The sequence below is a fragment of the Bubalus bubalis genome, chromosome 20, assembly GCF_019923935.1.
Source record: "Bubalus bubalis isolate 160015118507 breed Murrah chromosome 20, NDDB_SH_1, whole genome shotgun sequence".
In the NCBI taxonomy this organism is placed as follows: domain Eukaryota; kingdom Metazoa; phylum Chordata; class Mammalia; order Artiodactyla; family Bovidae; genus Bubalus; species Bubalus bubalis.
This window is the reverse complement of record NC_059176.1, coordinates 12,515,989-12,540,753: the sequence shown is the minus strand read 5'-3', so window position 1 is coordinate 12,540,753 and position 24,765 is coordinate 12,515,989. Positions and strand designations below refer to the sequence as shown.

The window sequence follows — 24,765 nt, the reverse complement described above, 5'->3', positions numbered from 1 at the left end:
CCTGTATCTCATCCAGGTATATTTAACCCGACCCGTGAAGAGCCCATCCAACCTTGGGAGCCAACCCGGTGTGAATATGGCCTTTATCTGCCACCTGGGTTTAGTTCCTTTTTTTCTCCTGGGAGTGGGACTATCCATGTTGATCAGATGCCAAGGGTCCTATCCCGGATGCCATATTAGGAAGGCTGGGCATGGCCTGGAGGAACTGGGTTTGTTTGTTTTGTTGGGTAAAGATTTTTGCCTGCTTATATTATTCGGCAAGAGCTTGTTTTCTTTTGGGAGAGCCAGAAATATCCAGGCAGGCCTGGCCCCAGAAGGGCTGATGGACTAGATCAGAGCAGCTTCTTCCACGCTGTCCTTGAGGAAAGCCTCTCGTGGATTTTCAAGGCCCGGTGGCAAGAGAAAAGAAGAGACAGGAGAAGTTTTGCCTTAAGAGCAGACAGTCAGGGGCCAGGGGAAGGGGGTGTCCAAGCTTAAAGACAAGTCAGGGACCATCTCTCCAACATGTTGGCATGAAAATACTCTCAAAATCTGCCAGAAGCTCTCTGGACCCCTTTCCTGCTGACTTCTGCTCATTCACAACAGTGCCCATGTTCCATCTGGGCTTCCCTGATAGTTCAGTTGGTAAAGAATCTGCCTGCAATGCAGGAGACCCTGGTTCGATTCCTGGGTTGGGAAGATCCCCTGGAGAAGGGAAAGGCTACCCACTCCAGTATTCTGGCCTGGAGAATTCTGTATAGTCCATGAATCCTGTATAGTCCATGGGGTCACAAAGAGTCGGACACAACTGAGCAACTTTCACTTTCATGTTACATCCACACCCCAACTTCCAGGAAGCCCTTCTGTCTTTAGCACCCAGCCTCAGACTCCCTCTGACTCCCTCTTTAGAACTTTTCATCTTTAACCTAAAACAGAGGTCACCATGAGGAGTCCCTCTCTGCTGACTACTGCAGTGTGGACATCAGCCTCCCCTCCGGACGCTGACCCTTGGTGAGGACTGCCAGGCAACACTGGGCACCCAACAGGACTCTGTGCTCTGATTGCCCTTCGGAGAGGAGCGGATGGTCATCACACCCTTGCTGGATGTTCTCCTAGAATTTGCTCCAGGCTCTCCCGGGCCCACCTGGGTCCTCCTGGCTGCCTCAAGGTAGGGTTGAAATCTCTTGTCTTGAGACAGACAATAATATGTCTGTTTACCTGGCCTTGCATCAAATTAGCTTTTTTGACTGGTTCCACCACTTCCTTTGATAGATAAAGGGGCTGAGGCCAAGTGGCCTGCTCGATGTCACACAGCAAGTGGGTGGCCAAACAACACCTTGAACCTGGCTCTCTGGCTCCTAAGCGAGACTCCTTTCTGCTGTCACACACGCAGCCCCGCCCAGAGTGTATCAGGAGGGGTACACAGGCCGAGGAGGGCAAGAGGAGAAGCGGGCAGCAGAAGATGAGATGGTTAGATAACATCACTGATTCAATGGACGTGAATCTGAGCGAGCTCCGGGAGATGGTGAAGGACAGGGGAGCCTGGCGTGCTGCAGTCCCTGGGGTCGCAAAGAGTCGGACATAGCCTGGCAGTTCTGCGTGTGGACAGAGTGCCTGCTTTTCAAAACCCAGGCCTTGTGCTTGGTGGATGTGTGACACCTTACCCAGCCTCTCTCCTGAGACGATTCTGCACCCACTTTAATGTCGAATTCCAGAGACGGAAATTAGAGTGGTCTGGGGCAGCACTCATGTATCCGCTCCCTCCCTGAAGGCCCTCCACGTGCCAGCCGCTGCTCTGGGCATTGGGGATGCAGCGTCGAAAAACACAAGCCCTGCCCTCCCGCAGGTCCTACTCTAGTCTCAGACACAGACGAAAAACATAGACCACTGTACGAGATAAGGGAGCGGTGCTTGAGGAGAGGAAAAATCAAAAGGGTGGGGCGGGGGACGGGGGCCCACCTATGGGTCTCACCCTGGATTGTAGCTCCACCTAGTGGACATTTTGACAATTTCCCGGGCTTTTTCTGCCTGTCACAAAAACGGGGGAGTGGGCAGCTTGCACGCCAGATGTTTAGCTGGCCAGTGCAAGCGCACCAGTATTCACTGGATCATGGAGAGAGCAAGAGAGTTCCAGAAAAACATGTACTTCTGCTTCATTGACTACACTAAAGCCTTTTACTGTGTGGATCACAACAAACTGTGGAAAACCCTTAAAGAGATGGCAGTACCAGACCACTTTACCTGTCTCCTGAGAAACCTGCATGCAGGTCAAGAAGCAACAGTTAGAACCGAACATGGAACAATGGACTGGTTGAAGATTGGGAAAGGAGTATGTCAAGGCTGTATATTGTCACCCTGCTTATTTAACTCACATGCAGAGTACATCATGTGAAATGCCGGCTGGATGAAGCACAAGCTGGAATCGAGATTGCCGGGAGAAATATCAGCAACCTCAGATATGCAGATGATACCACTCTAATGGCAGAAAGCGAAGAGGAACTGAAGAGCCTCTTGATGAGGGTGAAAGAGGAGAGTGAAAAAGTTAGCTTGAAACTCAACATTAAAAAAAAAAACAAAAAAAAAAAACCAGATTGGGCTTCCTTGGTGGCTCAGCAGTAAAGAACTCACCAGCCAATGCAGGAGACACAGGTTCAATCCCTGACCCAGGAAGATCCCACGTCTCAGAGCAACAAAGCCCATGCACCACAACTCCTGAGCCTGTGCTCTAGAGCCTGCAATATGTAGCTACTGCAGCCGGACCCTCGAGAGCCCATGCTCTGCAACAAGAGAAGCCACCGCAGCGATAAGCCCATGCACCGCAGCTAGAAAGTAGCCGCCCCACTCTCCACGACTAGAGAGAAGCCCTCATAGCAACAAAGACCCAGAACATCCAAAGATAGAAATCAGATAAGACCAGATCAGTCGCTCAGTCGTGTCCGACTCTTTGCGACCCCATGGATTGCAGCACGCCAGGCCTCCCTGTCCATCACCAACTCCCAGAGTTCACTTAGACTCATGTTCATTGAGTCAGTGATGCCATCCAGCCATCTCATCCTCTGTCGTCCCCTTCTCCTCCTGCCCCCAATCCCTCCCAGCATCAGAGTCTTTTCCAATGAGTCAACTCTTCGCATGAGATGGCCAAAGTACTGGAGTTTCAGCTTTAGCATCAGTCCTTCCAAAGAAATCCCAGGGCTGATCTCCTTCAGAATGGACTGGTTGGATCTCCTTGCAGTCCAAGGGACTCTCAAGAGTCTTCTCCAACACCACAGTTCAAAAGCATCAATTCTTCAGCGCTCAGCCTTCTTCACAGTCCAACTCTCACATCCATACATGACCACAGGAAAAACCATAGCCTTGACTAGATGGACCTTTGTTGGCAAAGTAATGTCTCTGCTTTTGAATATGCTATCCAGGTTGGTCATAACTTTCCTTCCAAGGAGTAAGCGTCTTTTAATTTCATGGCTGCAGTCACCATCTGCAGTGATTTTGGAGCCCAGAAAAATAAAGTCTGACACTGTTTCCACTGTTTCCCCATCTATTTCCCATGAAGTGATGGGACTGGATGCCATGATCTTCGTTTTCTGAATGTTGAGCTTTAAGCCAACTTTTTCACTCTCCACTTTCACTTTCATCAAGAGGCTTTTGAGTTCCTCTTCACTTTCTGCCATAAGGCTGGTGTCATCTGCATATCTGAGGTTATTGATATTTCTCCCAGCAATCTTGATTCCAGCTTGTGCTTCTTCCAGTCCAGCGTTTCTCATGATATACTCTGCATATAAGTTAAATAAACAGGGTGACAATATACAGCCTTGACGAACTCCCTTTCCTATTTGGAACCAGTCTGTTGTTCCATGTCCAGTTCTAACTGTTGCTTCCTGACCTGCATACAAATTTCTCAAGAGGCAGATCAGGTGGTCTGGTATTCCCATCTCTTTCAGAATTTTCCACAGTTTATTGTGATCCACACAGTCAAAGGCTTTGGCATAGTCATAAAGCAGAAATAGATACTTTTCTGGAACTCTCTTGCTTTTTCCATGATCCAGCAGATGTTGGCAATTTGATCTCTGGTTCCTCTGCCTTTTCTAAAACCAGCTTGAACATCAGGAAGTTCATGGTTCACATATTGCTGAAGCCTGGCTTGGAGAATTTTGAGCATTACTTTACTAGCGTGTGAGATGAGTGCAATTGGGTGGTAGTTTGAGCATTCTTTGGCATTGCCTTTCTTTGGGATTGGAATGAAAACTGACCTTTTCCATTCCTGTGGCCACTGCTGAATTTTCCAAATTTGCTGGCATATTGAGTGCAGCACTTTCACAGCATCATCTTTCAGGATTTGGAACAGCTCAACTAGAATTCTATCACCGCCACTAGCTTTGTTCGTAGTGATGCTTTCTAAGGCCCACTTGACTTCACATTCCAGGATGTCTGGCTCTAGGTCAGTGATCACACCATCGTGATTATCTGGGTCGTGAAGATCTTTTTTGTACAGTTCTTCTGTGTATTCTTGCCATCTCTTCTTAATATCTTCTGCTTCTGTTAGGTCCATACCATTTCTGTCCTTTATCGAGCTCATCTTTGCATGAGATGTTCCTTTTGTATCTTGATTTTCTTGAAGAGATCCCTAATCTTTCCCATTCTGTTGTTTTCCTCTATTTCTTTGCATTGATCGCTGAAGAAGGCTTTCTTATCTCTTCTTGCTATTCTTTGGAACTCTGCATTCAGATGTTTATATGTTTCCTTTTCTCCTTTGCTTTTCGCTTCTCTTCTTTTCACAGCTATTTGTAAGGCCTCCCCAGACAGCCATTTTGCTTTTTTGCATTTCTTTTCTATGGGAATGGTTTTGATCCCTGTCTCCTGTACAATGTCACGAACCTCATTCCATAGTTCATTAGGCACTCTATCTATCAAATCTAGGCCCTTAAATCTATTTCTCACTTCCACTGTATAATCATAAGGGATTTGATTGAGGTCATACCTGAATGGTCTAGTAGTTTTCCCTACTTTCTTCAATTTAAGTCTGCATTTGGCAATAAGGAGTTCATGGTCTGAGCCACAGTCAGCTCCTGGTCTTGTTTTTTCTGACTGTATAGAGCTTCTCCATCTTTGGCTGCAAAGAATATAATCAATCTGATTTCGGTGTTGACCATCTGGTGATGTCCATGTATAGAGTCTTCTCTTGTGTTGTTGGAAGAGGGTGTTTGTTATGACCAGTGCATTTTCTTGGCAAAACTCTATTAGTCTTTGCCCTGCTTCATTCTGTATTCCAAGGCCAAATTTGCCTGTTACTCCAGGTGTTTCTTGACTTCCTACTTTTGCATTCCAGTCCTCTATAATGAAAAGGACATCTTTTTGGGTGTTAGTTCTAAAAGGCCTTGTAGGTCTTCATAGATCCATTCAACTTCAGCTTCTTCAGCGTTACTGGTTGGGGCATAGACTTGGATTACTGTGATATTGAATGGATTGCCTTGGAAATGAACAGAGATCATTCTGTCGTGTTTGAGATTGAATCCAAGTACTGCATTTCGGACTCTTTTGTTGACCATGATGGCCACTCCATTTCTTCTGAGGGATTCCTGCCCGCAGTAGTAGATATAATGGTCATCTGAGTTAAATTCACCCATTCCAGTCCATTTCAGTTCGCTGATTCCTAGAATGTCGACATTCACTCTTGCCATCTCTTGTTTGACCACTTCCAATTTGCCTTGATTCATGGACCTGACATTCCAGTTTCCTATGCAACATTGCTGTTTACAGCATTGGACCTTGCTTCTATCACCAGTCACATCCACAGCTGGGTATTGTTTTTGCTTTGGCTCCATCCCTTCATTCTTTCTGGAGTTATTTCTCCACTGATCTCCAGTAGCATATTGGGCACCTACTGACCTGGGGAGTTTCTCTTTCAGTATCCTATCATTTTGCCTTTTCATACTGTTCATGGGGTTCTCAAGGCAAGAATACTGAAGTGGTTTTCCATTCCCTTCTCCAGTGAACCACATTCTGTCAAAATAGATAGAAATAAATACATAAAAGTAATATTAAAAAAACTAAGATCATAGCATCCAGTTCTATCACTTCATGGCAAATGGAGGAAAAGTGGAAGCAATGACATATTTTCTTTGCTCAGACTCCAAAATCATGGTGACAGTGACTGCAGCCATAAAATTAAGATACTTGATCCTTGGAAGGAAAGGCATGACAAACCTAGACAGTGTATTAGAAAGCAGAGACATCACTTTGCCCACAAAGGTCCATAGAGTCAAAGCTATGGTTTTTCCAGTAGTCATGTATGGATGTGAGAGTTGGACCAGAAAGAAGGCTGAGTGCCGAAGAATTGATACTTTCAAGCTGTGATGTTGGAGAAGACTCTTGAGAAGCCCTTCGACAGCAAGGAGATCAAACCAGTCAGTTCTAAAGGAAATCAACCCTGAATATTCATTGGAAGGACTGATGCTGAAGCTGAAGCTCCAATACTTTGGCCACCTGTTGTGAAGAACGGACTCCTTGGAAAAGACCTTGATGCAGGGAAAGATTGAGGACAGGAGCCGGGGGTGGACAGAGGATGAGATGGTTGGATGGCATCACTGACTCAATGGATGTGAGTCTGAGCAAACCCTGGGAGTTAGTGAAAGACAGGGAAAGCTGGAGTGCGGCAGTCAGTGGGTTCACAGAGTCAGACACGACTTAGCAACTGAACGACAAGCAGGCATGCCAGACATCCTGAAGGGCACAAGACAAATGAAAGGATGAGAGATTAAAAACGTACTTCCTTTGTGCAACTCTGGAATGTCCCAGCAGACATCTATGTAGCTGAAAACTCTGCTTATAATTATATAAGCCTAGAACCTAAAATGGTTTTATAAATAAGCAGAAAGTATTTTGTACACAGATTTATCACTCACTGCATCTTCAGGAATTCAAGAACTATGTATCTAATACACAAAGAGAAGGTTACATTTTGTCTTGCTTGGGACTCCACCAAGAACTGTTCACTGTTTTAAGAAATCACATCTCTGTGGAATTTGAGTCAACACATTGCATCTGTGTGGTTGTCACATTTATAAGAACTCTAGGTATAAGTGCAGAGAGCTGCCAGATCTACTTGTTAAAATACATATTAAATGATTAAACATTCATTTTCTTTTATTTCTCCTTTACGTTATAGTACATCCTATTAATTTTTTTTTTTTAAGTATGTGCTTAGGTAGGTTTTATTTTCTGTGAATTTATCTTATGCTTATAAAATGTGATAAAAGGCGGGGCTTCCTGGCGGTCTAGTAGTTAAGACTCTGCCCTTCCAGTGCAGGGGGTGCAGGTTCAATCCCTGGTCAGGGAACTAAGATCCCACATGCTGCTCAGCAAAAAAAAAAAAAAAGAGTGATCAAAAGAACCAAAGATGGCAGTGATCAGCGGCCCTACAGGAGGAAGGAAGGAGCCATGATCATACCTGGGGAAAAGCATTCCAGGCAGAAGGAACAGGGTGTTGTGTGTGCACATATCAGAGTTGGGGGTGAGGGGCTGAAGAGGAACCCATGGAAGTAAGGCTTGTGAGCCTTGGCAAAGACCGTGGCTCTGACCCTATCCCTAGGTCAGTGCGAGGACTCAGGATTGAGACGGCAGGCAGACATGTCCCAGGGGTCAGGACCAAGTAGGAAAGGGACATAATCTGATTCCTTTTTTTTTTTTTTAAAAGCTCACTGTGGTTGCCTGATGGATGGTAGCTAAGAGGCTACTGCCAGGATCCAGCCTTGCCCATGACTTGGATTAGGGAAGAAGGCTAGAGGTGGCCAGATTCGTGATGTATCTGAAAGTAAAGTTGGACAAGACCCATAGGACTTGTTGTCAGAAATGTGATTGAAACACACACACACAGCAGCCAGGGACTCACCCCTCAGAGAAAAGATGACAAAGGGAGGGAGCTGGCTAATCCACAGGGGATATGCAGCTTTGCAGTGAGGAGATTAAATTGAAAAAGGTTTTGCATTTTGAAAACACAAAGGCTCTCTAAAAATATAAAAGATTAAGCCTAATTAAAAAGCATTTGTTAGTGTATGTTTAAGTTGGCAGTAGGTTTGGGGCATGGGGATTCTTTTATTACTGTTTTATGACTTGTGTATGCAGGTTACATTGGTCTTCCCAGGTGGTGGTGGTGTTGGTAAAGAACCCACCTACTCATGCAGGAAGATCCCTGGAGGAGGGCATGGCAACCGACTCCTGTATTCTTGCCTGGAGAATCCCGTGGACAGAGGGGCCTGGCAGGCTATGGTCCATGGGGTCGCAAAGAGTCAGACACGACGAAAGCGACTTAGCACACACACACATGTATGTTACATATTTGGGGAGGCACGTGTTAAATATCACAAGGTGGTATTTCTTTAAAAGCTTGGCACTGACAGCTTTTGTGCACCCAGGACTCAATTTCCTGGACAAAGCTAGAACTAGCCAGAGCATGGGCAGTGTCAGAACGACAGGTGGAGGTCAAGAGAAGACTGAAGTGAGAGGTCAAGGGCTCAGAGCAGGACAATGGAGCTGGCGGAGCTGGACTTCAAGGGCTCAAGTAATGACCTCGATGCTTGTCACGTGACCTTGGGCAGGTTCCCTCACTTTTCCAAGACTTATCCTCATCTGTAAAATACGGACCATCATGGTGCCTCCCCCTAATATTACTGTGAGGACTGAAAAGAAAGAACACACACAAAGCTGTCAGCGTGATACCTGGCAGGGATGCTGTTTGCGTGGTGGTGATGGTAATAGAGGATGGGATCAGAAGATGGGAAGGGCGTTAGCTGGATGCTCTTGAAGAACAGCTACCTGAGCGCCTGTCTGCCCAGTAGGGCTCAGGCTAGAGAAGCATCCAGGCTTTGTGCTGGACAGTGTCCTCCTTCAAAGGCGCCCTGCAGTCCAGTCCTTTTGATGAGCACCTTCTTTCTTCAAGCAGAAGGCAAATCCAATCTCAGCTTCCCTGTGGCCTAGAGATTACTTTGTTCTGTACCTGTGTGTGTGTGTGTGCGCTAAATTGTTTCAGGCGTCTCAGACTCCTTGTGACCCCATGGACTGTAGCTTGCCGGACTCCCCTGTCCATGGGATTCCCCAGGCAAGAATGCTGCAGTGGGTTGCCATTTCCTCCTCCAGGAGATCTTCCTCCAGGGATCGAATCCGAGTATCTTGTGTCTCCTGCATTGGCAGGTGGGTTCTTTACCACTAGTGCCACCTGGGAAATAAGTGCCTATAAGCAAGCTAAATGGAGCCCAAATTGTAACAAGGAGGCTATTTGATGGGGAGTGGAGGTGGGGGGAGGAAAGCAAAGGGATTGATATTATCTTAAGATGTGCATCTGGTCTGTCCCCATTTCCCTCGGCCAAGCTGAGGACGTAGCAGGGCCGGGGAGTTCTAGTGGTCAAGGAATTGGTACAAACAGGGGAGCAAGCAAACACGGAAATAGAGTGAAGATAATGGGATCCAGTTGCTCACCACCAGGGAAGAGAGTAATGTCCTATTGGAAAAGAGGGCGTGCTCACTTCAGCAGCACATACACTAAAATTGCAACAATAGAGAGAAAATTAGCATGGCCCCTGTGCAAGGATGATGTGAAAGTTCAGGAAGCATTCCATATTTAAAAAGAAAATAAAAGAAGGAAAGACTAAATTCTGAATGTTGAATTGGATTTAGAAATGCTGGTATAAATTCATGGTTTTTAAAAGGATGTATAGATGGAAGAGTTGGCATTAGATGTGTGTATTAACCTATACATGCCTACACACACATATATACATGTATATTGCCTAGTTTGGTCTGCCAGAAAGCCAAGAAGCAGTGTCAGCTTGGTATCAATAAGCGTACATAGCACATAGGTCATGGTTTCTAATCACCATTCTCCACTAAACCACTGAAACTCATTATTCAAATGAATAAGTCCAAGGCTAAGGCATGGAAATTACAAGAAGAGCCTGGAATATCTTGTGCCAAATGTTAGGATATACTAAAAACAAACAAAATGATGTGTGTATATCAAAGTAACACAAGAGTCAACTGAGTAGTCCAAAGACAATTGTCACAAAGACAACTGTCAAACCAACAATAGTTAAAGTCAAAACAATGTAAACATTTGTCTGGCTCTCTTTTGGATACCGTGAGTTCCTTGTGGTTTACTAAGTATCTTAGTCTATTTGGCTGCTAAAACAAAATTACCATAGACTGAGTGTCCTGTAAACAACAGAAATTTCTGTCTCACAGTTTTGGAGGTTGGGAAGTCCAAGATCAAGTTTCTGGCCAACTCTGTTTCTAGCAAAAACTACTGTCTGTCTTCTCACTGTGTTCTCACATGATGGAAGGGGCCAGGGAGCTCTCTGAGGTCTGTTTTATAAGGACAGTAATCCCATTCATGAAAGCTCTGTCCTCATGACCTAATCACCTCCCAAAGGCCCCCCCTTTCAAATGCCACCATATTGCAGTTAGCATTTAACATACAAATTTTAGGGGTATACAGTCTAAAGCACTGAGTATTAGATAGTATATAGGTTTGGCTGCTATAACAAAAATCCGAAGATTGACAACGGCTGAACAAATAACAGTTTAATTCTCTTGCCTTTTAAAGTCTGAGCGGGTGCAGAGCCTCCCTCCAATAATTCATTAGGAACCCAGGCTCTTTCTGTCTTTTTTCTCTGCATCCTCAACACTCAGCTGCTACCTCATAGGTCAGTATGGCTGCTCCACCTCCTGCCAGCACATCCCTGTTCCAGCCAGAAGGACAGAAGAAATGAGGAAAGAGGTGAGTATGTGTCTTCCCTTTAAGGACATGACCTAGAAATTGTACAAATCACTTCTGGTCACATCACGTTCTCTAGAGAATACTGTCACTGGGTTATGCCAATCTGCAAGGGAAGTTGGGGGAGAAAATGCAGTATTCAGCCAAGCAACTATGTTCCTAGCTAAAAATTACTTTACCATGAGAGAAAGGGATAACAGAAATTGGGGGACAGCAAGCAGTCTCTGCCACTCTTACAAATAAATTCCTCGTTTGGCTTTAGTTAACAGAGTTGATTTCTATTGCATGTGACCAACATGACAGAAATACAAGAAAGAAGGACACTAACTTTTATTGACCAAACTCCTGTGTCCCAGGCACAACCTACAGATCATCTCTTTTCATCTTAGCAGTGACTCAGTCAAGTAGGGTTTGACAGGTGGGAAAACAGGCTCAGAGAGACAAGGTGAGCTGCTCATGGCCAAAAGCCATGAGTGGCAGAGCTAGAATCTGAACGCAGATCTCTGAGACCCAGAGTTCAGGCTCTTCCCGTGGTACCACACTTGAGGCGCTCTTCCTTTGCCCAAGGCACGCCCCCAGAGCCCTGGTTTCTGGGAATACACCAGCCATAGAGACAGCTGATTTTCACCCTCCACATGTGCCTTGGCCTGACTCTGGTTGGCATCTTCTCCCTTTAGCAATGTTGATGCCAGCCTCGAAGGACACACGATTGTGCTTAGGCAGGGGGCTGTGTCTGTAGAGACACCCTGATCTCATGATTAGAACTCAGTGTCAGGACACACCTCAGGCATCCCCTGGTCACTCATGTACTCTAAATAAGATGGGGACAGATGCTTCCCTGAGGAGCAGCCAGTGAAGCACAAGACCCAAAGTTAAATATAAGTGGGACTTCCCTGGTGGTTGGCCCAGTGGTTAAGACTCTGTACTCCCGATGTGGGGGCCAGGGTTTGATCCCTGCCCAGGGAACTAGATCCCACAACCCACAAGTAAGAGTTCTCATACTGCAATGAAGATAAAGATCGTGTGTGCCACAGATAAGACAGCATAGGCAAATAAGTAAATATTTTTTTTAAACATAAATGTTAGTTTAAGAGCGCTGAAGGTGCTGACATAGAGCTATGTTTGGGGTAAAGTGGGGCACGTGGGGTGTTGGAGTCAGGAAAGGCTTCAGAGAAAAGGGGCTTTCCTAAGGGCTCAGTGGTAGAGAATCTGCCTGCCAATGCAGGAGACATGGGTTGGATCCTTGGATCTGGGATGACCCCACATTGCACGGAGCAAGTGAGCCCGTGCGCCACATTTACTGAGCCTGCGCTCTAGAGTTTTAGAGCTGCCAACTTCGGAAGCTTTGCACCTTAGAGCCTGTGCTCTGCAACAAGAGAAGCCTGAGCACCACAGCTGGAGAGTGGCCTTGCTGTCCAAAAGTAGAAAAAAACCTGTGCAGCAAGGAAGACCCAGCATAGCCAAAAATAAATAAATAACCACATAACATTTTTTTTAAAGGGAAAGAAGCTGTTTGGTCCATGAAGCCTTGAAGTTATAGGCAAATCTTTGTGTGTGTGTGTGTATGCCTGCTTCCTTCAAAGCGAAGGTCTGTGATCTTTATCATAGTCTCCAAATGGCTGACAGCTCACGGGGTAGAGATTCTGGGCTAGAGGTTGGGAAAGCTGAGGAGGCCAGGGCGAGGTGATGGGGTGGGGATGGAGTGGGCAGGAATGAGATGCGAGGAGGGCAAGGGCCATGGCTCAGAGGAACAGTCGGCCTTGCTGGGGAGCCTGGACTTCACTCCAAGGGCAATAGGCGATTATTGCCTAGGTGGGGTGTCTGTCTCATGCCTGGCCTGTGTCACGTAGCCCTCAGAGTTCTGGATAGTCTCACAGTGTCTCCTAGGCTCTGGGAATACATGGAGAACCAGCTTGCCACAAACAGCAGAGGAGGCTTCTCAAGGGAGATGCATTGGGCCACAGAGCCTGAGTAGGAGCTTGTCCAGCAGAGGCTTTAGTCAGAAAGACTGTTTACGCTGTACCTTACAGAAGCCCCCTGGAATTATCTTAAACCCAGTGATGTGCTTGTTAATGTTTAATAACCAGTTTTTATTACTGGGGGATACTATCTGTAGCATCTTCTGATTTCTATGATGTGACTATCGTGGCTATGGTCTATGTCAAGCTCCCAGGTGCTCCCATGGAGAGAGATGTACAACTAGCTTTCAGGAGCCAGTGTGAACCAGCTCTAGCACACCATTGCTTGAGCCCCTATTATAAGAATACAAGTTGGGGAGGGCAATCTAGGGATGGGAGAGTATTGGGTATAAGACAGGCTCAAGGATGTATTTGTAACACGGGGACTACAGCCAATATCTTGTAATACCTGCAAATAGAAAGTAACCTTTAAAAGCGTATACAAATTTTTAAAATATATACGTGTGTCTCATGGGGATCAAGCTGGAGCTGCAGCCAGGTTCAGATTGAACAGGAAGCAGGAACTGTGGGCTTCTGCAAACTCGGCTACCCTTCCCCTCTCTCTTCCTTCTCACCCTCCTATTGGAGCAGACTGGCTTTCTCTGCTCCCCAGTCCATGGATCAAAGAACTGCTACTGTCAACAGTCTCCAGATTTCCAGGACCCTTTTGGCAAGGAAGCAGCCAGACTGAAGCTTGGCCTCTCTTAGTCCCATTTCAAGTTCCTTGAAGCCCATTGGCCCATCTTGGGTCAGGTGCTTGGCCCTGATCCAATCAGCTGTGATGAGAGGTGAACCGCTGTTAGACCAAGATGTTGAGAAAGCCCTCTGATGCTGTAACCATGAGGCGTTGGGGAAGGAGAAGTAACCAGAGGAAAAGAAAGCAAGCTCTAAGCAACGAACATCTTAGGTATCTTGTGGCAGAAAATGGGGTAAATTAATCATATGTTCATGCCATCTCCTCTAGTCTTTTGAATTATCCACCCAGAGAGTTACTAATTCATTCATTTATTCATCTATGCATGCCTTCAGAATTAATTTGACGTTTTTTGAATGTGTACTCTATGTTAGAGAATATGTGGGCCTAAAAAGGAGGGGGAAGATAAATAAGGTTTAGTAACTGTCCCCCAAGAGTTTGCCATCTGGGAGTGAGACTGGTGTGTGAATGTTAAGTCACTTCAGTCGTGTCCAACTCTTTGTGACCCCATGGATTGGAGCCCTCCAGGCTTCTCTGTCCATGGGATTCTCCAGGCGAGAATAGTGGAGCGGGTTGCCATGGCCTCCTCCAGGGGAACTTCTAGAGCCAGGGATCAAACCTGCATCCCTTACATGTCCTGGATTGGCAGGTGGGTTCTTTACCACTAATGCCACCATCCACAACACAAGCTTCACAGAAGGGTATTCAAAGTGCCAATCCCCCAAGGACTACATGGGAGATCTGAGGCTGGCAGCCTCTGAGATGGCCCCAGTGAGCCTCGCTTCCTGATATTCACACCCCCCTGTAGCTCCCTCCCACACGGCATTGGGGTTGGTCTGTGTGACTGATAGAATAAAGTGGAGGTGATGATAGGAAACTTCCGAGCACAGGTTATGGAAGATCGTGGCTTCCATGCTGGGTCCCCTCTGTCTTGCTCTCTTGGATCACTTGCTCGAGAGGAAGCCAGCTGGCAGGTCATGAGCAGCCCTGAGGAAAGGACCCAGGACCCGTGGCTGTCTGCCGACAGCCAGGCAAGTGTGGTAGGCAGTCAGGCCCTCAACGGAGACCGCAGCCCTGTCAACAGCTTGACTACCACCTCATGAGAGACCCTGAGCCAGAATCACCCAGCTAAGCCACCCTCAGATCCGACCCTCACAAATGGAGGAAGATAATAAATACTTATTGTTTTAAGCTACAAGGTTTTAGGGTGATTTGTTACAATGTGATAGATGACCGGACTTCCCTGCTGTCTCAGTTGGTAAAGACACCCCCTGCCAATGCAGGAGACATAAGAGAGGCGTGTTTCTTTCCTGGGCCAGGAAGATCCCCTGGAGGAGGGCATGGCAACCCACTCCACTATTCTTGCCTGGATAATCTCATGAACAGAGGAGCCTGGAGGGCTGCAGTCCATGGAGTTGCACAGAGTTGGACATGACAGGTGACAGACGACTAATGCAGGAGGTGATATTTGAGGTGGATCTTAAAGGATGAACTCACCAAGCAGAGACAAAGTCATTCCAGCAATGCCACGAGCAAAGTGGTAGATGAGAAAGCGCAGGGCATGAATGGGGGACAGTCACCTGGTGTGGCTGAACGTGAGTTGGCTGGGAGGGGGGCCCATTGGCTGTAAAGGTGGACCAGGCGGGGAAGGGCTGCTGTGTCAGTTTAGCCAGTGACTTCCCACCTTTTTTTAGCACTAGGAACCCCTTCTTCAAATAAGATCTTATAGAAGAGGCCAAGCTATAAAAAACGTAAAACGGAGCTCCCCTGGTTAGAGGTAGGTAGGGTAGGGGACAGAGCAGAAGGAGGTCTTGCCTTTCCTCCCCTGTTCCTATTTGCTTCTATGCACTTAGACCGGATCTGAAAGGATACTAGGTAGAGTGCTGGCCTCCATGCAGGAACCCAGTGGCTGAATGGCAGGGAGAATCACCTTTTTTTTTTTTTTTGGCCGTGCCATGTGGCTTGTGGGATATTAATTCCCCTACCAGGGACTGAACCTGGATTTCCTGCAGTAAAAGTGCCGAGTCCTAACCACTGGACTATGAAGGAATTCCCAGGGAGAATCATTTTTTACTGTATTTTCTTTGAAATTTTTCCTTGGCATTATTTGAATTTTAAATTGTGTGCATTATTCTATATCCAGAGAAGTACATATTTCCATGGAAGTATGGATACATAGATATTGTATATCCAGAGAATTATGGATATATAGGTGCTCATTGTACTCTTATCTCTACTTTTCTGTACATTTGATCATTTTATAATAAAAAAAAAAAAAATTGGGGGACTTCCCTGGTGGCTCAGACAGTAAAGAATCTGCCTGCAATGCAGGAGACCTAGGTTCAATCCCTAGGTTGGGAAGATCCCCTGGAGAAGGGAATAGCTACCCACTCCAGTATTCTTGCCTGGAAAATTCCGTGGACAAAGGAGCCTAGCAGGCTACAGTCCAGAAAAGTCCCTCTGGCTGCCCTGTGGAAAACTGTTAGGAGACTAGGAGTTCGGTAGGAGCCTAGTCAATCTAGAGGCCACTTGGAAAGCTCTGGGTGTGTGACCTGGGACCCAAGGTAAAACATGTATTCCAGGAACACATCTGAGGTGGAACAGCCCAAACCCTAAAGACCACTGTTGTAACAAATATTTATCAAACATGAGCATGCGTCATTGTGTTGAGAAACAGGGTGTGTGAGGCAGGGCTTAATTCCAGCTCAGCCACTCTCTACCTGACCTCTCCATGCCTCAGCTTTCTCATCTGTAAAATGAGATTACTAATTACCTCCTATTTAAAAAATTTTAATACATTTATTTGTCTACATCAGGTTTTAGTTGCAGCAAATAGGATCTTTCACTGTAGTTTGCTGATTCACGTGCCCCGCCTTCGGCATGTGGGATCTTAGTTCCCTGACCAGGGGTCCAACCCACATCCCCTGCATTGGAAGGCAGATTCTTAACCACTGGGCCATTAGGGAAGTACCCCAAAGTTTTTGTTTTTTATTATAAAATGTTCAAATGTACAGAAAAGTAGAGATAAGTGTAATAAACACCCATATACCACTATCCCAGATTTAACCGTCTTTAGTATTTTGCCATATTTGTTTCGTTTAATTGTCATCTAATTGAATTTTTAAAGTAAAGCATAGACATCATCAAATTTTACCTCTAATGATTTGTTATGCCCCAAAGTGACTTTTTTCTCCTACAGGAACCACAACATTATTATCATATCTCACAAAAGTAACAATAATTCTTTACATCATCTAATCCTCAGTTCATATTGGCCTAAAGGTCACCAAAATGTTTTTTACTGATCTCTTTTTTCAGATTGGGTTCCGGTCATGGTCAATAGACATTGTTCTCAGGGTCTTCCCATAAGGGTGAAATGAATCCATATCATGAAGTTCTTAGACAGTTCCTGGGGTGGTAAGCGCTCTATGAGTGTTGACACTTCTCAGCAGGCACCAGGGGCTGAGAACCAACTCCACAGGGCCCCAGGTCCCATGGAGGTGCAGACACTATCGCAGTGGGAATAAGAGTGTCCAAAGACACAGCACTGAGGCCCAGAAGGCTCTCATGGTGGAGGATGGTGACCCCATGACTGAGCAGACAGCCCAGAGGGAGCCTCTGGCCTGGTGTCTGGAAAGTCCTGGCTGACCTCTAGAAGGAGACTTCTCTAGGATGGTGTCTCCCCAAGGGGAAGGGGAGGGTTTACCTGGCTGAAAGCTTGTAGTAAATGAGGAGCCTCCAGGCTGCTTCTACCTGGGGTCCACAACCCTGCGTGAACTCAGCCCTTGGTGGAGGCATGTCTGGGTCCCTGGGAAGCCTCCAAACTGAGAGTTTTACAGCAGACAGGTCCTGATGCTGCTGTGGAGAACACAGAAGACCAGTGCCAGCTTGGACCTCATGGTTGGGGGTGTGCCTGAGCTATATTCAAGGGCCCTGACAGCAGAGGCTGCTCTGGGGAGAGCCCGTTGTAGAAGTGAGCCTGTCCACCCCAGCTCTGGCCTCCCATCCTGACTGCTTGGGGACCTGATCACCCAGATCTCTTCTCCTCTTCCCCTGGGTGTGTACTGGATGAGAGGAAGGGGGGTGGGTCATAGACTCCTTGCCATCTGCATCTGTGGTACTCCCCTCTCCAATGCCACAGCCCATATGGTATTTTATGGGCCTCATCTTGCCCCTTCTGCCACGTTATCACTGCTCCTGAAACTTAAAAGGATAGGATACCCAGAGAAGGATCTTGGTCCTTACCCACCACAGTGATTGGGTCAGAGGAAAACACGTGACCCTACCTGGGCCCATCCCAGACCATGAGGGTCAACTCTGGTCTCAGCCTGAAGCCAGGAGGTAGGAGAAGCGTTCATGCGTGAGAACAAGCAGGAGCTGCAGGTGGAAACCTTGCCTCCATTCAGAGGAATCTTCAATAAGCAGAAAACTAAGGAGTTCCCTGGCAGTCCAGTGGTTAGGACACTGAGTTTCCACTGCAGGGGGCACAGGTTCCATCCCTTTGTAGGGGAACTAAGATCCGTGCTGCGTGGCCAAAAGGAAAAAAAAAGACAACTAAAATGGGGAAAAGCAGGCCCTAGGGATGGAGCCGGTGGGATTTCTGAAACTTTGTTTAAGCACTGTGCTAACCAAAGGCCACTACACTTAATTTTTTCATGTATGCCAGCTAGAGTTAGCCACATAGCCTGAGTTACCCAGAAAGCAGAGCCTGAGGGGAAGACTCTGACTACTAGTTCAAAAGGGAGTGAAATTCCAGAGAGTGGAAATCCTTGTCCCTTCACAGGAGAGGTGGGTGAGGAGGAAACTGTCAATGTGAGGGTACTTAATCTTCCAGGGCCATCTTCTCAAAAGCTACACAAATTTCATCTCAGGACAGTCCATGGAGGGTAAAAGGGCAAGAATTTATTCACTTCTCCCACCTCCCATTGGTCAGAGGTTTGCTTAACAACAGGGCATAAACGCCCCTGCTGCCCCCACTTCCAAGTTGCGGGGCTGTCCACTGGGCCAGGAGCTATTGGGACCTCTGGGAACACTGGAACTTACAGTCTTGGGGGTTGGGGGGAGGGCAGGAATTAAACAAGTCACAGCAAGGTGTTGAGTGTTCTAAAGAAATAGAGCAGGATATTCTGGGCAGGGTCAGGAAAGGCCATTTAATGAAGAAGCACCGAACCCGAATCTAGATCCAAAGGAGGAGCTGGAGTTAGCGAGGCCACAGGGATGGTGGTGAGAAAGAGCCATCCGGAAGCCCAGCATCCAAAAAGAGCTCCGCAGGCTTGAGGAACTGGAAGAAGCCCAGCGTTCCGCCACATTTAGAGCCAGGCAGATCTGTAAGCATTTATAGAGCATCAAGTGTATACCGAGATGAGGCCCCCTACTGTTTCTTTCTTTCTTTCTTTTTTTTTTTTCAGGAAACTGTGCCTTGTTCCTTCCTGCCACTACCAGGTGCCTTACCATGCCAACAATCTCCTTCTAGATTGGACCACACCCCTCTGGCTGCAGTTGATTGTGCTAGAGGTGAACACTTCACCAAGGCTGGACCAATGAGAGTCTTGACTCCTGGAGACGGGTGAGGTTGGGACAGGGTGATAAGGCTCTTGGTTCAGGACTGGACAACTTACACCGCCACTCCGGACATGCTGCCAGCCAGGTTCTCAGCCAGGGAACCAGGAAGGAGTGAAAGGTAGTTCTTCAAAGAGGAGGTGTTACTGAGGCAAGAGATGAGGAATAGCCAGAGAGCCTGATTCCTGTTAGGCCAAGCAGTGGTTGTACACCTACCCTGGGGCGCCTTGAAACAAAGCCCCCCCTTACTTAACCTGCATCCAGTGTGTTTCTATCTTCTTCAATGAAACAAGCACTAACTAGGGCTTCCCAGATGGCTCCGTGGTAAAGAATCCTCCTGCCGATGCAGGAGAGGCAGATTCTCAATCTCTGGGTTGGGAAGATTCACTGGTGTGGGAAATGGCAACTCACTCCAGTATTCTTGCCTGGAAAATTCCGTGGACAAAGGAGCCTGGCGTGCTACAGTGTATGGGGTCACAAAGAGTCGGATGCAACTGAGCACGCACAAGCCCTAACTAATACTTTGCCAAGTGCTCGAGCTATTTAGATGCATAAATCCGGCAGGGTCTCTGCCCTGAAGAGGGTCATAAACCAGCAAGAGAAATGGACATATACACTAAACATTAACTACAGGGTGATAAGTGCTATAATAAGTTTGTTCAAGGCAAGGATGTTGTGCAGAGATAAATTAAGATAACGGATGTAAAAGCATTTTGAGAAAAAAAACATGTTATGTACATCCCCTATAATCATACTTAGGAGAATCAATTGCATTTCTACTTTCAGTTCAATCAGGAACACAGCCACCCCACTTTCAGAATGATGCTGTTTTTATAAGGCAGGTGCTGGCCTGTGATCAGGCAATGAGTAAATTATCCAGGGTCTCATGCTTTCTCTTTCCTCATCTGTGTTTGGTGAATGGATGGAAAAAAATAACATTACAATTTCCCAAAGACGGGGGAAGTATTTGCAGCTTTCAGCTGTTCCAGCCGTTGCTGCTGTGTCACAATCTTCTACCCTTTCTGCCCCGCCTACATCAACCTCTCCTTGACTCCAGGAAACTAAAAGTCTGCTGACTTAAATAAAATCTCGCAAATGACTGAGAGGTTTGCTGACATACCATTGCTATGATAATTACAGATGGTGGCATTACATCTGGAGAAAAGGAGTGACCGCTTCTGCCTAAACAGTCATCAAAATCATTCCGTCCAAGGACGCTTGGCACATTGAAATAGATTACCAAAGAGCAATGCTGTCTTACTGAGAAATACTTTCCCTCCACCTCCATCACAGGCAGACAACCTGTTTGCTCCTGCTGAATTTTTGATGGTGGAGGTAACCACACAAGCACAGTGTAGAGGCGCCCTGTGGTACGGGAACGAAGCAGGCTTTGGTATCACCTGTTCAGTTCAGTTCAGTTCAGTCACTCAGTCCTTTCCGACTCTCTGCAACCCCATGAATCGCAGCATGCCAGGCCTCCCTGTCCATCACCAACTCCCAGAGTTCACTCAGACTCATGTCCATCAAGTCGGTGATGCCATCCAGCCATCTCATCCTCTGTCGTCCCCTTCTCCTCCTGCCCCCAATCCCTCCCAGCATCAGAGTCTTTTCCAATGAGTCAACTCTTCGCATGAGGTGGCCAAAGTACTGGAGTTTCAGCTTTAGCATCAGTCCTTCCAAAGAAATCCCAGGGCTGATCTCCTTCAGAATGGACTGGTTGGATCTCCTTGCAGTCCAAGAGACTCTCAAGAGTCTTCTCCAACACCACAGTTCAGAAGCATCAATTCTTCAGCGCTCAGCTTACTTAAGTTCAAATTCCAACTCTGCTGATTGCCAGCTGTGAGGTCTTCGGGAAATTACTTAACCTCTCTGAGCCTCACTTTCCTCATTATTGAGGTAAGGAAAAGACACTGACAAAAGCTCGGTCGTGGAGGTGGATGGGTGGGAACGAGAACCAGGCAGAGGGAAGGGGGATGAGCACACAATGGAGTGAAAACCTGTTTCTTCTCTTGTGGTTTTCAGGCTTTTTGTTTTTCTTTTGGTTTTGCGGCTTTCAAGATCTTAGTTCCCTGATCAGGAATCAAACCCATGCCCCCTGCAGTAGAAGCATAGAGTCCCAACCACTGGAATCCCTTGCTTCTTCTCTTGTATCTTGAAGGGAATTAGGTTTTCTGGGACAGACTCATAGGTCAGAACTTCCCTTCTAGCTGACCTGACCCACACTTAGGTATTAGAATCTGATCTATCACATTTCCTAAGAATGATGGGTTGCTAAAGAGTCACATCATTTAACACTCAGTACTCTAAGAATTATTTTCCCTCATAAGTCATTCTAAATTCGGGGGCATGATTCTCAGAAAACAAATTTTACAACCATTGTAGTCTTGTGCTTTCATTGGACCTTTGCTCTCTGCACCATTTCTATTATTGTGTGGAAGGCTGGCACATAAACTGGGGCTTCCCAGGTGATGGCACCCCACACCAGTACTCTTGCCTGGAAAGTCCCATGGACAGAGGAGCCTGGTGGGCTGCAGTCCATGGGGTCGCTAGGAGTCGGACACGACTGAGCGACTTCACTTTCACTTCTCACTTTCATGCATTGGAGAAGGCAATGGCAACCCACTCCAGTGTTCTTTCCTGGAGAATCCCAGGGACGGGGGAGCCTGGTGGGCTGCCGTCTATGGGGTCCACAGAGTCGGACACGACTGAAGCGACTTAGCAGCAGCAGCAGCAGGTGGCGCTAGTGGCACCTGCCTGCCAATTCAGGAGACACAGACGCGGGTTCAATCTCTGGGTCAGGAAGATCCCCTGGAGAAGGGAATGGCTACCCGCTCCAGTATCCTTGCCTGGAGAATCCCATGGACAGAGGAGACTGGCAGGCTAAAGTCCATGGGGACGCAAAGAGTCGGACACGACTGAAGCCATTTAGCACGCGCGCACGCACACAGTGATTGGCCTTCTTCATAGCAATCTAGCTCAGCTAACCTTTCCACAAAAGTGATTACAACATCAATGTATTACAACATCAGCTTCAGCTCTTTTAAGACCACTTGAACCCAAAGTCCCAATACACCCGCACACACCGCCGTGGTTTCTACGCTGGTAAAACAGACATGTTTGCTTACCCATTGAAGTGGCGCCACCCTGTGGCCAAGTCATGAATGGTGTACAATCTCCAGTCCCATCAGTTTTGAGATTGAGGGATTCTTGGCTAATATTAATATTTTAATTGGGTGGGATTCTGTATTTCTACTATGGGACATAGAATCAGGCTTTACTCATATTCTTCCATTATTTCAGTTCAGTTCAGTCGCTCAGTCGTGTCCGACTCTTTGCGACTTCCACAATCCGAATTCACATCAAATGTAACCGTACTATAATCAATTTACTTAAACCTTTTAACTCCAGACTCAGGAGTTTCTATTAAAGTTTTTCCATCCAGAACATTTTTAGGGGGGCTACTATGTCTATGGATTAAAATAACAGTGTGTGTGTGTGTGTGTTTGATACACTTGTCCTTCTGTGGGCATCCTGTCTTAGAACAGCTCATGACCCTGAAGCCAATAGAAATTTAGTTTTCCCAGTATCTTACAGTTAGTGGTAGAACCAAGCCTGGATCTCCTTGTTACTAAGACCAATTCTGAGATGCTGTTTAAGTTTTCAGTGTTTCGCCTGCTAAAAATTATTTGTCTCGTGATGCTCCTTCTACTCCTCAGAATAAGTGAGAAATATGCAGACTTCCAAATCAGACAGACCTAGGTCTATATGCCAGCTTCAGAAGCAGGGCAGCTCGGGAAGATGCTAAACCAATCTGAGTCTTGGTTTTCTCTGTCAAATAAAATTGAGGTAATAACATGCACGTGTAAAAAACTGGTTAAATCTGAATAAGTTCTATAGATCTGTACCAATGTCAATATATTTCCTGATATCGTCCGGTAGTTACATAAGATGTCACCATTAGGGGAAGCTGGCGAAGAGTACATGGAACGCTGTGTGCTGTTTTTCAACTTCTTGTGCGATTATGATTATTTCTCAATGAAAACATTTTTTGGCATTTACGTAATGAACTGACAAAGATAGAATCTCCAAAATCTATTTTCAAGTGTGAGTGCTTTCCTAGTGAATCATGGGAGAAACGCTTATGTCATAATAGTGCTTGGTAGGGGTCAGGGGAAGTTCTATCGAATGGTACTCATGGTATGATTTATAACTATATTCTAGGAAAGGAAATTTATACCACAAAGGAGTGGAGGAACATACTTTGGAAAGTTAGTGGTATCCACACATATATGGTCAATTCAACAAAGGAGGCAAGACTATACAATGTAGAAGAGACAGTGTCTTTAGCAAGTGGTATTGGGAAAGTTGGACATCCCACACATAAATCAGTAAAGTTAGAACACTCCCTCACACCATACACACACAAAAAAATTCAAAATGGCTTAAAGACTTAAAGACAATACCATAAAACTCCTAGAAGAAAACATAGGCAAAACACTTTCTGAGATAAGTCATAGCAATGTTCTCTTAGGTCAGTCTGCCAAGGCAATAAGAAATAAAATAAATAAACAAATGGAATCTAATTCAACATATAAGCTTTTGCACAGCAAAGGAAACAATAAATAAAATGAAAAGACAACCTATAGACGGGGAAAAAATATTTGCAAATGATGCGACTGACAAGGGCCTACTTTCCAAAATATACAAACAGCTCAGTAACAACAAAGCAAATGACCCAATGGAAAAATGGGCAGAAAAGTTAAGCAGACATTTCTCTGAAGAAGGCATCCGATAGGCACATGAAAAGATGCTCAACATTCCCTAATTATTAGAGAAACGCAAATCAAAACTACAATGAGGTGTCACCTCCAAACAGTCAGAATGACCATCATCAAAAAGTCTATAAGTCATAAATGCTGGAGAGGGTGTGGAGAAAAAGGAACCCTCTTACACTGTTGGTGGGAAAGTAATTGGGTACAGCCACTGTGGAAAACAGTATTGAGATTCCTCAGAAAACTAAAAATCGAGTTACCAAATTACCCAGCAATCCCGCTCCTGGGCCCATATCTGGAGAAAACTTTAATTTTAAAAGATATGTACACCCTGGTGTTGATTGCAGTACTATTTACAATAGCCAAGTCATGGAAATGGTAGCAATCTAAATGTCCACTGACAACTGAACAGATAAAAAGAAAACGTGAGATATATATAGGCCTGCAGGTGTGCTCAGTCGTGTCCGACTCTTTGCGACCCCATGAACTATAGCCCGCCAGGCTCCTCTATCCATGAGATTCTCCAGGCAAGAATACTGGAGTGGAGTGGAGTGGGTAGCCATTCCCTTCTCCAGGGCATCTTCCCAATCAGGGATCGAATCTGTGTCTCCTGCATTGGCAGGTGGATTCTTAACCACTGAGCCACCTGGGAAGCCCTATAATGGACTATTACTCAGCCATAAAAAAGAATGAAATAATACCATTTGCTGCAACATGGATGGACCTAGAGATTATCATACTAAGTGAGGCAAGTCACACAGAGAAAGACAAATTTCATATGATATCACACATGTATGTGAATTCTAAAAAATTATACAAATGAACTTATTTGATAAACAGAATCAGACTCACAGACATAGAAAACAAACTTACAGTTACCAAAGGGGAAAAGGGCAGGGGAGGGATGCATTAGGAGTCTGGGATCAGCAGATACAAACTACGACATGTGAAATAGATGAACAGGATCTACTGCATAGTACAGGGAAATATATTCAATATCTTGTAATACACTGTAATGGAAAAGAACCCCCCAAAAAAGAT

General features: G+C 46.0%; 1 protein-coding gene and 1 non-coding gene across 2 annotated transcripts in view; one reads left to right on the top strand and one right to left on the bottom strand.

The window, feature by feature from the left end:
• Positions 1–223: 223 nt before the first annotated feature.
• GON7 (GON7 subunit of KEOPS complex) overlaps positions 224–24,765 on the bottom strand; it is a 66,704-nt gene continuing 42,162 nt past the window's right edge. Inside the window, exon 2 of the mRNA XM_044933324.2 lies at positions 224–389. Coding sequence (XP_044789259.2) covers positions 328–389 — 62 coding nt within the window. The 3' untranslated portion in view covers positions 224–327. The remainder of the gene's footprint in view (positions 390–24,765) is intronic.
• Positions 9,487–9,593, top strand: LOC112581062. Its single transcript, XR_003105501.1, has one exon. It is a non-coding gene; the product is annotated as a U6 spliceosomal RNA (small nuclear RNA).